We start from the raw sequence: 14,410 nt of genomic DNA on the forward strand, positions 1-14,410 counted from the left end.
GGATGAGTGGGGACAAGGACACGAGATGAGGAACACTCATCCCAGCTCAACTCCGGGCAGGAGGGACAGGGACACGGACAGGGACACGGACAGAGCCCGGCCACGCTTGGGGCAGAGGTATCACCAAATATATATAATGTATGTACAGCCCCTGCACCCTGCAGGGTGAGGGGAGGCCACCCCAGCCCCTCAAGCCCCTCCAAGCCCCCCTGACCCCCCCGAGGGGCTGGGCAGGGCCAGCCTGGTGTCCCACCCAGTGAGCCCCCTCCCACACTGCCACCTGCTCCCCCTTCCTGGCTGGGAGGGCACAGGAGGGTGGTGCCTCTGAAAGCATCGCATGGGGCTGGCACAGATTCCCCCACCCCACAGGAAACCCCCAGGGTACCCTCAGCTTTGGGATGAGCCTGGAAGGAAGCAGAGGGGCAGGATGCGGTCTCAGCGAGGACCCCCCAGCTCCATCCTCTTCCCAAGCCCACCACAGCGGTGCAGCCACCCACAAACCCCCCCCCCAAATCTCGCTGCCCCGCCCCGTGGCAGCAGGTCAGCCTCGAGCTCTCCAAGCAACCCATCCTGCCTCCCCGTGTCCGTCACTGCAGCAGCTCCTCCCAGGAGATGGGCCGGGAGAAGACCTCCCGCTCCAGCCACAGGTCGTAGTTGACCTGGAAATCCTCGGGCAGCTCCACTCGCTGGCCCAGCACGCTCTGCAGGCAGTTATCCACGGGCAGGAAGTCGGGGTTGCCGTGGGCCCGGTCGTAGCGCCGCGAGTTGAAGCGCTCGATGCTGGCACGCAGGGCACACTCCTCCGCCTGGAAATCCCACGGACGGGCATCCAGGTCTGGGAACAGGGATGAGAATGGTCAGAGTGGAGATGGGGACCCTTCATCCAGCCCAAACCCCTCGGTGTGGTGGTTTAACCCCAGCCAGACTGAGCCCCGTGCTTGCTCATTCCCCCAGCAGCTGGAGCAGGGAAGAATCAGGAGGGTAAAAGCTGGGGAAATGGTGGGTTAGGATAAATCAAGAAAGCAAAAGCTGTGCACACAAGGAAAGCAAGACAAGGAATTCATTCCCCACTTCCCACGAGCAGGCAGGTGTTCAGCACCTTCAGGAGAACAGGGCTCCATCCCAGGAATGGTGCCTTGGGAAGACAAACACCATCATTCCCAACATCCCCCAGTTCCTCCTTCTTCCCCCACTTTATATTCTGAGCATGATGTCACAGGGTCTGGAATATCCTTTGGTTCTGTCTCCTCCCAACAACCCCCATGCCCCCAGTCCCCTCCCACCTGGGAAAGGTCTTTGTAGGTACTTCCAACAAAGTGCAGAGCCAGGAGCCACCAACAGCTCCAGCACCACTTCCAGCACCCCCACCACAGGGAAACAACCAAAAAGAAGCCAGGAATGGGGGCTCCCCTTGGCCCCACTCACCCCCTGCGCCAGGAAATGCTCGTACACCCCCAAGGACATGCTCAGGCCAAAAATCCCACCTCAAAACTGCAATGCCACCCTGCCCCAGCTCCCACATCCTGATGGTGGGATTGGGACACCCCAGTGGGGCACCTGGACCCCCTTGGGGAGGCACCAAACCTGCTGTTCCAGCCCAATTTAGGCCAAAAAAGAAGGTTTTCAGCCTTGATACCCCTGGCAGAGCCCTGATCCCTGCAATGTCCCCACCCCAAATCCCTCCCACCCCCCAGACCTGCTGGGATTGTGTCTGGATCAGCTGGAATTCATTTTCCCGTAGGAGCCCTCCCAGTGCTGGGCTTTGCAGTGGGAGCTGCGAAGGTTTTGAGAACCCACCAGTACTCTGGCTCCGCTGGGCAGAGCTGGCACAGCACCAGCGCTGTCTCCCAACATTCCCACCCCACCAAGCAGATGGAAGCGGGCAAGATCCTGGGAGGGGACACAGCCAGGCCAGCTGACCCAAATTAGCCAAGGGAATATTCCAGACTCTGTGATGTCAGCTCAGATATAAAAGCTAAGGAAAGGAGGAGGAATGGAGGGGAATTTGTTATTTAAAACATACGCCTTCCACAGCAGCCACTCCCCGTGCTGGAGCCTGGCTTCCTGGGAAGTGGCTGAACCTCACTTGCTGATGGGAAGTAGAGAACAAACCTATTTTTTTTTTCTGCTCTTGCTGTACTGAACTACCTTATCTCAACCCACAAATCATTTCCCATCTGATTTTCCCTCCCCTGTCCAGCTGGGAGAGGGAGCGAGGGAGCAGCTTGGTGGGCACCTGGTCAAGCTCAACCAGCTGAAGTCAACCAAGGTCAACCAAGGTCAACCCAGTGCACCTGCCCAAGCCCCAGGCAGCCAAGGGCCAGCTCGGGGCACAGAGCCCAGCGTGGCAGGGCCGGGGATGCCGGGAGGTACCGTTGCCGTAGGCCCAGTCGTCATTGAGGCGGTGCCGCACTTTCTGGTAGATGGCAGACATGGTTTTCATGTTGCTCTTCCTCCACTGCCGGCCCAGGTACTTGGTCTGCACCTTGAGCAGCTTCAGCACGTAGAGCTGCATCATGGCCTGCTTCACCTTCAGAGCTCGCTTCAGGATAGGCGCCGACTTGAACACCACCAGCATCTGCCAGGACAGCCCCCAAATCCAGCTGGGATGGATTCCTGCGCCAAGCCCTCCCTCCCTGCTCGCTCCTCACTCCCCACCAAGCGCTGGGTTGGCCCAAGGTATCCCCACCCTAGCCCAGGTGCCCAGTGAGGCCCTGGTCTGGCCACGCTGAGCTCCACAACATTCCCAGCCTGAACATTCCCAGCCCTCACCATGGTGCGGGAATGCTTCCACTTGGTCAGCTTGTTCAGGATGCGCAGGAGGTTTATGCAGGAGAAGAGGTTCCGCCAGCAGAACTGGTTGTTGTCTCCAGCTTCCTGTGGGGAAGGAGATGCAGGGTCAGGCAAAGCATTGGAGTTGGGGATGGGGAGAGGCTGTGGTGGTCTGAGGAGCCACGTCCAAAGGGGACAGCACAGCATGTGGGCATGGAATCATCCAGTCATGGAATTGTTAAGATTGGAAAAGCCCTCTGAGATCATCGAGTCCAACCGTTCCCCCAGCACTGCCAAGGCCACTACTAATCCATGTCCCAAAGTGCCACAACCACACCCACACATTTTTTGAACACTTCCAAGGATGGTGACTCCAACACTGCCCTGGCCAGCCTGTGCCAGGGCCTGACCACCCTTTTCACAAAGAAGTTCTCCCCAATATCCAACCCGAACCTCCCCTGGCACAGCTTGAGGCCACTTCCCCCTGTCCTGTCCCTGTTCCCTGGGAGCAGAGCCTGAAACCCCAGCTCCACCCTCCTGTCAGGGAGTCGTGCAGAGCCACAAGGTCCGCCCTGAGCCTCCTTTGCTCCAGGCTGAGCCCCTTTCCCAGCTCCCTCAGCCACTCCTGGTGCTCTAGCCCCTTTCCCAGTTCCATTCCCTTCTCTGAACACACTCCACCCCTGCAGACACCTGCCATCCCCATCCCCCTCCCCAAAATCCCAGCAGCACCAGGGGCTGAGCACAGGAGTGCTGAAGGTGCAAGGGCTGAGTGCTGGAGCCCTGCTGCCTCCCTGCATCCCAAATTCCCCCAGGAAGCACCCCAGGACTGCCACAGCAGGAGGACTCACCAGGCTCTCTGCTGTCAGCTCCGGCAGCTCGTGCACAATGCAGTACGGATAGTCCAGGACAGAGATGCTGCAGGAAGGACAGGGGCGGTCGTGCTGTTCCCCCAGATCCCCCCTGGCCTGGGGAAAATGCAGCCCCCACTGCCCACCCACCGGAGATGGGCTGTGCTGGGAACTTTCCAGGTCTGCCCAAGCCTGAGCCACTGCCAGGGAGGGACTGCAGAGGAGCCACAGAAACAGGGACCCCTCCCCACACCCACAGGAATGCAGGTGGGCAGCCTTCTCCCTCACCTGTTCTTGGCAGTGATGTAGGACATGATGTTCTGGTTGAAGAACTTGAGGATGAGCGGGATGCAGTTGGCAAAGACCAGGTGCTGGGCCATGTACTCAAACTGGGGAGGAGAAAGGTGGGTGAACGGGGACCCACTGGGGGTCCTGCCATGCCCAAAGACTCGCAGGCACGGCTGGAGCCTGGCCCACCTCACCTGGTAGATGTGGTTGAGCTTGAAGTGCTTGAGCAGGAGGAGCAGCACGGCCGAGATGGCCTTGACGATGATCTCCTTGTGCCGATTGACATCCACGCCCAGCTTCATGCTCTGCAGCACCGTGGTCCTGGGGGACACAGAGGGATCGCATCAGGAGGAATTCTGCCCTGGCAGGGTGGCACGGGTTGTCCAGGGAAGCTGGGGCTGCCCCATCCCTGGAAGTGTCCAAGCCCAACCTGGTCTAGTGGAAGGTGTTCCTGCCAACGGCAGGGATGGAACTGGATGAGCTTTGAAGTCCCTTCCCACCCAAAACATTCCATGATTCCATAATCCTTGGGCTGGGGCAGGGTCTGCCCCTCCCAGCTCCTGCAGGGTGCAATCCAGGGCAGAGCAGGGTCACATCCCCAGGGAGCCCCAGCCCACACCATGTCACTCCCCCAGCTCCCTCCCATCCCTCCTTCCCTTCCCACCCCCAGCCAGCTGCTCCACCCCACAGCCACTCACGGCATCTCCTCCGGCAGGACATCCGCCAGGATGTTGATGGAGTCTGTCTTGGCTTTGGAGGTGGGGGCTGCAGCCAGAAGGATCTTCAGCAGAGCAATCTGGGAAGAAGGGAGACATGGAGGGGGAATGGGAGCCATGGGGGACTGGCCACAGGCCCCTTCCCCACTGCAGGAGAGAGGAGCAGGGCAGGGGGTGAAAACCTGGGATGCATCACTGGGAAGGGACTGATCCAGGGGATGCCAGTGCTCCCCAGCTCACCATGTACTGGGGCAGGCTGGGCAGCAGGCCCTGGTACAGGATCTCTGCAGGGACTTGCTCCACTTCCTCTTCCCCCTGGTGCCAGGAGAGACCAGAAAACCTCATCCCAGGAGCCACCACCACAGGGTATGAACCCAAGGGCAGGATACCCCCCAACTCCTGCTCCAACCCCCTCTGCCCCAGAGAAACTCCTCACCAACAAAACAAACCCCTCAGCCCTGCCAAACAACCTGGCAGGGCCAAGTGTCCCCAACTCCCAGCCCAGGATCTCCATCCCACCCCATTCCCACACTCACTCCGGAGAGCGGGGAGCGCAGGTACTCCTCCTCCATGTGCACCTGCACCTCGGCAATGGACGTGTACTTGTGCTGCAGGGGACAGGGAGGGGTCACCACGGCCCCCCAGCGCTGCCCCAGCCCCAGCCTGCTCCCACCATCCCGTTCCATCCCTCCCAGATCCCTGTCCCAGGGGTGACCCGTGTAGATGCGCAGGGTGGGAGCTGCTGGGCCCAGGTCTGGGATGAGCCCAGTAAAAAGGGATGAAGACATGAAGAAGGGGATAAAGCCCCCTAAGGAAGGGATGGAGCACCCTAAGGAAGGGATGGAGTCCCCTAGGAAAGGGATGGAGCCCCCTAAGAAAGGGGCTCAGACAACCTCTGAGTCCAGGGATGAGATGACAGCTTAGGGCTGCTCTCCCATCCCTGGATGGAAGAAGGGGAAAATGGTTAGGAGAATCCCCCCTGAGCTGTGATGGGAGCAGGGAGATGGGCAAGGAGCACCCACACAGCAGCAGGGCCTGGAGGAATTCCTTAACTCACCAGCTTCAGGGTGCGGATGCTCTCATGGATGGGCCTGGGCAAGCCCACCACGGTGTTGGTGTCACTGGAGGAGGGAAAGAGCCAGGCTGGGAGCAGGCAGGAGCAGGGCTGAGCACCCAGGGGTGGGGCAGAGACCACCCAGGGATGAGGCCATGGACCAGCCAGCCAAGGCCTTCCCTGCTGCCACGTGGAGACAAAAGCAGCCCTCAAACTGGCCTCTCCCACAGCCCCCTGAGATGGCAGCCCTGGGCTGGCTCTGCACCCACCTGCCCAGCGTGTAGCCGATGAATTTGCTGCGGCTGGATTCCAAGAACATCTCGATGTCCTTCTCCCTGCAGCAAAGGGAGAAGGGAACAGTCACATCTTCCTGCCCATCTGGAACACCACAGCCCCAGGCACAGGGAAAAGCCTTGTGGTCAGGTAAAGGGTGCCCAGCCAACCCCGCAAGAAAACAGCCATCAAAGTGACCACCCCATCCCAAACACCTTCCCTACATCCCTGCTGAGATTCCCAGTATCAACAGCCTCCATTGCCCCGACCCTGCTCCAGCTCTCCCAACAGGGAGCCCCCTGGACTCACCGGACCTTGGGAGCCCAGGGCAGCCCTTTGGGGCAGGTGATGCGGTCACTGGGGGGGTGCTGGGTAGGGGGGGGCATCACTTCATCCCGTTCCAGGGGGAAGGTCTCTCCCTCCAGGCTGTTGTCGTCATCGTTTTCCTCTTCTTCCTCACGGGAGTCGTCGGCTTTGTACGGATCGCGCTCGTTGAAGGCATCGAGGTTATCCTGCTTAATGAGGGCCTGGAGCGGGGAGAGCGGGAAGGGAATATCCCAAAAACAAGCTCAGCTCCTGGCAGTGCCCTCTTTAATGTCCCTGTCCCCACCTTGTGCTCTCTGCGGCCACGCTTCTGCTGCTGCTCGATGAGGTCGGAGGCGGAGGCGGGCGGGGAGGCCGCCCGCATGTTCCGGATCACCTGGATGCTGTCCTCCGGCAGCGGCGGCAGCCCCAGCATCTCCCTCTTCTCTGCCTTCATGCTCTGCAGCTCCTCAAACCCTCCCAGCGTGCACTGCAGGGAGACCACAGCATGCTGAGTGTGGGGGACTCCCGGGGCATCTACACCTGCCCTTCCCAAACTCACTTTCCAGGATCACACAGTCTCCACAATCAGGTACATGATGTTCAGCAGCACCCTGCAAAAACCAGGGCAGCTGAATCGCGGAGCCTGGGATAAGTTATGGAAGCACTGTCAGCACCCAGGGCTCGGGGAGAGGCTGGAGCAACCCAGGATCATAGAATCATTTGGGTTGGAAAAGCCCTCTGAGATCATCGAGTCCAACTGTTCCCCCAGCACTGCCAAAGCCACCACTAACCCACATCCCCAGGTGCCACATCTACGTGTCCTTTAAATCCCCCTGGGGATGGTGACTCCAACACCGTCCTGGACAGCCTTGTGCCAATGCCTGACCACTCTTTCCATGAAAAAATTTCCCCAATATCCAACCTAAACCTCCCCTGGCACAGCTTGCTGCCATTTTCTCTTGTCCTGTCCCTCGTTTCCTGGGACCAGAGCCTGACCCCAGCCTGGCTGCCCCCTCCTGTCTGGGAGCTGTGGAGAGCTGGAAGGTCCCCCCTGAGCCTCCTTTTCTCCAGGCTGAGCCCACCCAGCTCCCTCAGCAGCTCCAGACCCTTCCCCAGCTCGTTCCCTTCCCTGGACACACTCCAGCCCCTCAAAGTCTCTCTTGTCCTGAGGGGCCCAAATCCTTCCCCCAGGGTTTCAAACAGGAGCTGCCTGTCCTGTGCTCCTCATGTCACTGAAAGGGGCAGGAGGCTGTCCAGGCATCCACAACTGCAGTGCTCAGAGCTTTCCTTCCCCCAGCCAGGGACCTTGCTTTGGGTCTATCCTTCGTATCCAGCTCCAGACACCAATATCCAATGCTTCCTTACAGGGGAAAACCTTGGCTTGGGTTTAAAAGAAAACTGAACACCACAACAAGAGGATGGAGCAATTACAGCCAACTCTGAGAGCAGAATTCCCTCCTCTGCCAAGTACCAAACCACACTTCCCACATCCCACGGCCTCTCCTTACCAGCACAGTCTTCCAGAGCAGAAGCAGCACCTTTTTCATGGGGAAGTGCGGAGCGTGGCCGCTGCAGAATTTGGTCACCATCCCAAAGAGCATGACAGAGAAGGGTTCATTGTTGTACAGGGGGGCTCCTGGAACCACACAGCACCATCAGCCAGGAATTCCTCATGCCTGGCCTCACCCCAATCACCAGCATCACCAGCCCCTGCACTCTCCTCCCCATCAGTTCCAAGATCCTCCCCTTCATTCCAGACAGCTCTCCCTCCCCTTCCACAGCCTTGTAAACTCCGTAATTTCTTACCCCTGTGTTGAGAGGACACGACAGCCCCAATATTCCATTTTTTTCCCAGGGAGGGAGCACCCAGCAGCAGAAAAGGCTGGATGGCTTCTCTGCTCACCTCCCTCTGCCCCACAAGTTGGGCAGAAACTAACTCAGTGCTGCCAGTCCCCATTATCTGAGTCCTGGAGCCAAATCCCAAGTCACTCTCTACAGCCCTGGCAGTTCTATCCCAGCTCCTGACCCTCACCCAGCTCTGCTCGGAAGGTTTGCCTCATGCTCTTCCACTCAGGCTTGTCCCCGTCGGCCTCCTGGCGCACAGTCTCCACAATCAGGTACATGATGTTCAGCAGCACCCTGCAAAAACCAGGGCAGCTGAATTCCTGAGCCTGGGATAAGTTATGGAAGCACTGTCAGCACCCAGGGCTCGGGGAGAGGCTGGAGCAACCCAGACCACATCCAGAATTCACGAAGCTGCTCCACACCAGCACACAGGCACCGGGGGAAAAGGTCTCCGCAAGTCCAACCAGGAAAAAAATCTGCTTGCCCAAATTTTACTGCTTTCATATCCCCAACCTGTCCTGTTCCTGCTGTGCAGGCTGAGCACGACGGACACCACTGGAAACTCTCAGAGCTGAAACAGCTCTGGGACCCCTTCCAGTGCCTGTCTCAGTCTCCCAAAGCTCCCAGAAAACCCTGGCCCCCCCTCCTTGTGCCCCCATTCCCACTCCATACCTGAGGTCAGTGCTGTCAGCCAGGGAAATGGCCGGCTTCCTCACGGCACTGGAACAGGCTGCGCTGTTGCTGCAGAGGGAGAACAGCTCAGAGGGAATTTGGAGGAATTCAAACTCTGTCATGGGCACTCCATGTGCCAGCACCAAACCCTGAGACAGACGCTGCTGCCATGAACTCCCTGCTCCCAGTGCAGCCCCAGCAGGAGGAGCAGAGCTGCCTGTTTGCTGCCAGGCAGTTTGATTCATCGGGAATTTCAGGAGAAATCAGGTATAATCCTACATTACACATCCACCCCAAACAACGGGAGTCACTCTGGTGGATGCAGGAATCAGATCAGGGATAGACAGATAGGTTTTTGTGCCATAAACCAGAAAAACTCCTACCAAGGAGCTCCAGCGCCACTCCTGAAGCGTTTTCCCGCAGTACTCACTCGATCTCCATGTTCAGCAGCTCCACCAAGGCATTGAACGTTCCCACTTCCAGCAGGAGGAAGACGTTGTACCTCATCCACGCCTGCACCTCGGCCTCGGAGCTGCACTCCCCGAAGGTGCCTGCAAGGAGACCCTGCTGATCCCACCTCGGCGGGCATCCCGAGGCCCTCCCACAGCACCACAGCGCTGGCAGGGGGGATGGAAAACACAGCCCTACAACTGAGGGAAAAACGGGATGCAGAGGATGGAACTGCCCTCTTTGGGTAACGCATTCCAGGTCTGGCAGAAGTGGGATAATACGGGGAAATCAGCCAAATTTTGGGCAGAACTGCTCTAAACTATCTGGTCCCAGAGAGTCAGCTTTGTTCCAGACATCCCAGGTGGAATGAAATCCACGAGGAATGAAAATTCTTCAAAATATTACATATTAAAATAATTAGTAATTATTGAATCATATTAAAACTATATATTCATTATATTATATATCGATATAATACATACAGTATACATAACGTATTGTGTATAATGTATGATATATGAAAAATATAAACTATATATAATGCATATATATACAGAAAATACATATAGCATTTAATATATAATGTATACAGTGTAATATATAATGTATATGATGTATAAAATATATATGACACAAAACGTAATTTATGTAATATATAATATACAATATACAGTAGATATTATATATGTATTGTAGATTATAGTGTACTATATATTACATATAATATACATATTATAATTATATATTTTATGTATATATAATTACATATTTTATGCTTACTATTGTATATTTTTATGTATATTATATATGAATGAGATGATATTGTACTGTCTCATATATAAATAGTATATATACATAATATCATATATATAATATACACATAATAATATATATAATATATACATAAATATATATAATATATACATGAAAAAAACATGTATATTATATGTAATACACAGTACACTATAACCTACAATACATATGTAATATATAATCTACCACACATATATAATGTAACACTATATATATTATACTATATATAATAGTATATATTACATATATATTATACATATGATATTGTATTATGTATATACTAAATATATGAAACAGTACAATATCATCTCATATATATAATATATATTATATATTATATATAATGTATATAGTACATTATATGATATATAAAAATTATATATAAATTATAAAAAATATGTATCATAAATAATACATAATATATACATTATGTATCATAAATAGTATATAATAACAAATAATATACAATATAAAAATTATACTATATACATACAATATATATTATACTATATATAATACAAAGCTATATATTACATATTGTATATTGTATATTATATATAGTATATATAATGTATTAAATATATAGAAGATATATATAAAAACTCTATGTATATAAGGGAGTTCTAGATTAAATATTTAAATATACACGATATAAAATATACAATATATAATATATTATATATTACATATATTATATATAATATAATATATACAATATATAATATATAATGTATAATATATATAATTAGAACACATACAATATCTAGTATAATATATAAAATACAACACCTACAATTACACATCTAACTGTATAATTATATAGATCTGTATCACATCTATGGCCCATATCCCAACAGAATCCATTTCATGCACTCAGCAGTGGGGGAAGCAAGGGCCCGAGGCCGGTGTCACCTTGTGCCACGTAGAGGATGGCTCGGGCCACGCGGAGCCTCTTCTCGCGCGCGGTGACCTCCAGCCCGTCCAGCAGGCGCATGGCGTGGGTGCGGTGCTGCGTCCGCTCCAGCTCCGGCCACTTCTTGTCCCGCACTGCAAGACAAAGCGGGCAGGATTTGGGCACGGCCCCACTCGCGGGCACGCTCGGGGGGACTTGGCACAACCAGGGAACGCGGCGCTGCTGGCAGGAAGGGCTCCCAGGGATGTGTGACGGCTGAGGAATGTCTCGTGCCACCCAGCCGGTGATTAGATCAACCATGGAATCAGGGGATATCCTGAGCTGCATGGGACCCACAAGGATCATCCAGTCCAACCCCTGGCCCTGCACACACACCCCAAAATCTCACCAGGTCCCTGGCAGCGCTGTCCAAACGCTCCTGGAGCTCTGGCAGCCTCGGGGCTGTGCCCATTCATTCCCTGGGGAGCCCGGGCAGTGCCCAGCACCCTCGGGGGGAAGAACCTTTTCCTGATCTCCAGTCTGACCCTCCCCTGGCACAGCCCCAGCCCTTCCCTGGGTCCTGTCCCTGCTCACAGAGAGCAGAGCTCGGAGCTGCCCCTCGGGAGTAGCTGCAGACCCCAGTGAGCTCTGGCGTCAGGCTCCTCTTCTCCAGGAAGAGAAACCCCTGCTCCCCCCAGGGAGAGTGGAATCCAGAAAAAGGCTCTTACTGTGGATCCTGAAGTCCTCCTCAAAGCATTTTCGGTTGAGCAGGAACTCTGGCCCCTCCGTGTAGCTGTACAGCTCTGCCAAAAGAGGAGAAGCTCCAAAAACCTGCACCAAGCTGCAGCTCTGCCCCAGGAACCACGGTTTTAGCCAAAATATCAAAATGTAATAAAACCCCACCCAGTGTAAGGCCAAAAATATTAATTACACATATCCTGCCCCTTTTAACATCAATAAGGTATTTAAATATAATAATAAAGTGATATTGGAATTGACAGAGCTCCTTTAATTCTACCAGGAGAGGAAATCACGGTTGATTAATTGATCCATCACGGAAGAATTCCTTACCCGACAGCTCTGCTGTCCATTTATCCGTGTCTGCATATTCAAACTCCAGGTCTGGCGACTCCGAATAGCCCTGAAAACACAGGGAAAAAAATCAGTTCCATTACAGCATATTTCAGGAAAGCCAAAATCCCCGAAAACACTCACAATTCACCTCATCCTCCTGCAAATCCAGGGTTGGTTTTCCTGGTTTAGGGACCAAAAACATTCCTGCAGCAGCACAAACGTTACCGAGGCAACTCCAGCCCACCTCCTGCGTCTCCATCGGCCGTGCCGCATGGAGCCACTGCAGCACCCCCAAAGCACGGGGGGAGCCCCCAAAGCACGACAAACACAGCAGGAGACAGGGAGAGGCTTCTGTGACACCAAGGAGCTCTCAGAGCTCACCCATTTCGCACAAAACTGGGAAAATTTGGGCTATCCCCCTGTGCCATCCCAGCAGATGGGATTAGGGGGGATGAAACAACTCCAAACAGCTTTGGAGAGGCTGCAAAAACATCCAGAACCTTTAGAGCACAAAATATCAGCTCCCTCTGGGGAAGTCATGAACACTGACCCAGAGCGTGTCAGGGCACCCAGCCCTGAGTGGGGCAGACGCACAGCAGGACCCTCACCAATTTTGGGATCCTGAGTACGAGGCGAATCCACACCAGAACTCTCCTGAATTACAAGGCTCCCACTCCTGAGCACGAGGAGGATTCAGAACAGAATCCTCACAAACTTGGGGGCACCCACTCCTGAGTGAGGGGCAGACATACAAAAGTCTCCCAAATTTCGGGGCACCCACTCCTGAGAGAGGGGTAGACCCATACCAGAACCATCCCAAATTTTGGGACACCCACTCCTGAATAAGGGGCAAACCCAGAGCAGAATCCTCCTGAATTATGGGACTCCCACTCCTGAGTGAGGGGCAGACCCAGAGCAGAACTCTCCTGAATTCTGGAGCTCCCACTCCTGATCAAGGGGCAGATCCACAGCAGAACTCTCCCAAATTTTGGGGCACGCATTCCTGAAGAAGGGGCAAACTCAGAACCAAACCCACACAAATTCTGGGGCACCTACCCCGGAACGAGGTGCAAATCCACAGCAGAATTCTCCCAAATTGGGAGACTCCCACTCCTGACGGAGGGGCAGACCCACATCAGAACAATCCCAAATTCCAGGGGTCTGAGGGAGGGGTAGCCCCAAGCCCCTGGCTTGTGTTGGCTCTGCTCTGCTGGGAGTCCCACCAGCACCTCAGGCTCTCCAAGATTCCCCCTCACATCCCTCCCCTGGCATTCCAGGGACCTTTCTGAGGAACCCCTGGGAGCGAACAGCTCTGGGGCCATCCCAGGAATTAAAACACTCAGGAAAAGCCCCGGGATCCTTCAGCTCCACACAACCCTCCTGACCCCCAAGGCTCAGTGACCCCAGGACCGCGGGGTGTCCTTCGGGGGTTGGTCACCTCCGGCTGGATCCATCCCTGGTCCGAGCACGGCAGCGGGACCCGACACCCCACCCCGGGCTGGTACCGACCGGTAACACCGAGAAAACCCCCGGATGGGCTGTGAGACCCCCGGGCCACCACTGTCACCCCCATTTGCGACCGGCGGACCGAGCCACCCTCGCGCCCCAGCCCGGTCACACCGGCCCGGACGTGGGGAAGGGATAGATGAACGGGAAACCGGCACCGATCGAGACCAGGGAGAGTCAGGGCAGGGAGAGGCCTCTCGGCTCCACAGCCCGGGGCCACTGCGCCAGGGAACCGGTACCGAGGGAGCGGCCCTGGGACCAGTACTGGAGCACCGGGGCCAGGGGACCGGCTGGTCCTGGGCTGGTCCCAGGGAAGGCGGTGCCCAAGCAAGGCTAAAGAGCCGGACACTGGCACCCCTGGACACCGGCACCCCCGGGCACTGGCACCCACCGGGACCCACGGGCACCGGCACCACCGAGCACCGGCACCAACCGGACACCGGCACCGCCCCTGGGCACCGGCAGCCGTGGGCAGGCCCTGGACGAGGCCCGGCGCGGCCCGCCCCGCCCGGGAAGGCCACCCCGCTCCCGGCGGCGGCGGCGCTGACCTCGGAGTCCTTGCGCGGCGGCCGGGCCAAGTCGCGGCCCCTCCCGGGCGCGGCCGCCCCACCGCGGCCTTTGTTGTTCCCCGGGACCGGGACAGGGCCCGGCCCGGGGCCGCCACTCGGCTCCATGTCGGCCGCTCCGCCGCGCCGAGCTCTCGCGAGGACTCACCCCCTCCTCTCGCGGGAGCGGCAGGGAGAGCCGGGGCAGCGCCGCCGCCATGTTGGGAGTGGCACCTAAAGGAGCTCCGGTGTCTCCGGTGGGTGCGATGCAGCTCCGCCCGCCGGTCCCGCCGCTCCGCCGCGGCGGCCGCGTCACGGCCGGCGCTGCCCGCCCCCGGCGGCCACGGACGGCGCGA

The 14,410-nt window shown here is 55.6% G+C and overlaps 1 protein-coding gene across 4 annotated transcripts; it reads right to left on the bottom strand.

Moving 5' to 3' along the window:
* Positions 1-105: 105 nt before the first annotated feature.
* STRIP1 (striatin interacting protein 1) lies at positions 106-14,317 on the bottom strand. Of its 4 annotated transcripts, none has more exons than XM_039565219.1 (21): positions 14,224-14,317; positions 12,001-12,070; positions 11,658-11,732; positions 10,950-11,084; positions 9,205-9,325; positions 8,775-8,843; positions 8,290-8,396; positions 7,766-7,893; positions 6,562-6,744; positions 6,261-6,478; positions 5,948-6,013; positions 5,682-5,745; positions 5,161-5,232; positions 4,865-4,939; positions 4,607-4,704; positions 4,103-4,229; positions 3,909-4,009; positions 3,621-3,687; positions 2,773-2,877; positions 2,374-2,578; positions 106-835 (listed from the first exon to the last, which is right to left on the bottom strand). In XM_039565219.1, the coding sequence occupies exons 1-21, from the start codon at positions 14,272-14,274 to the stop codon at positions 588-590; spliced, it is 2,385 nt and encodes a 794-aa protein (XP_039421153.1). In that variant the 5' UTR covers positions 14,275-14,317; the 3' UTR covers positions 106-587. The 4 variants fall into 4 exon arrangements, with proteins under 4 accessions (XP_039421153.1, XP_039421152.1, XP_010402781.1 ...); XM_039565218.1 differs by lacking the exon at positions 14,224-14,317 and adding an exon at positions 14,058-14,197; XM_010404479.3 differs by lacking the exon at positions 14,224-14,317 and adding an exon at positions 12,152-12,277.
* Between the last annotated feature and the right edge of the window lie 93 nt (positions 14,318-14,410).

This window comes from Corvus cornix, chromosome 26 (assembly GCF_000738735.6).
Source record: "Corvus cornix cornix isolate S_Up_H32 chromosome 26, ASM73873v5, whole genome shotgun sequence".
NCBI classification, from domain to species: domain Eukaryota; kingdom Metazoa; phylum Chordata; class Aves; order Passeriformes; family Corvidae; genus Corvus; species Corvus cornix.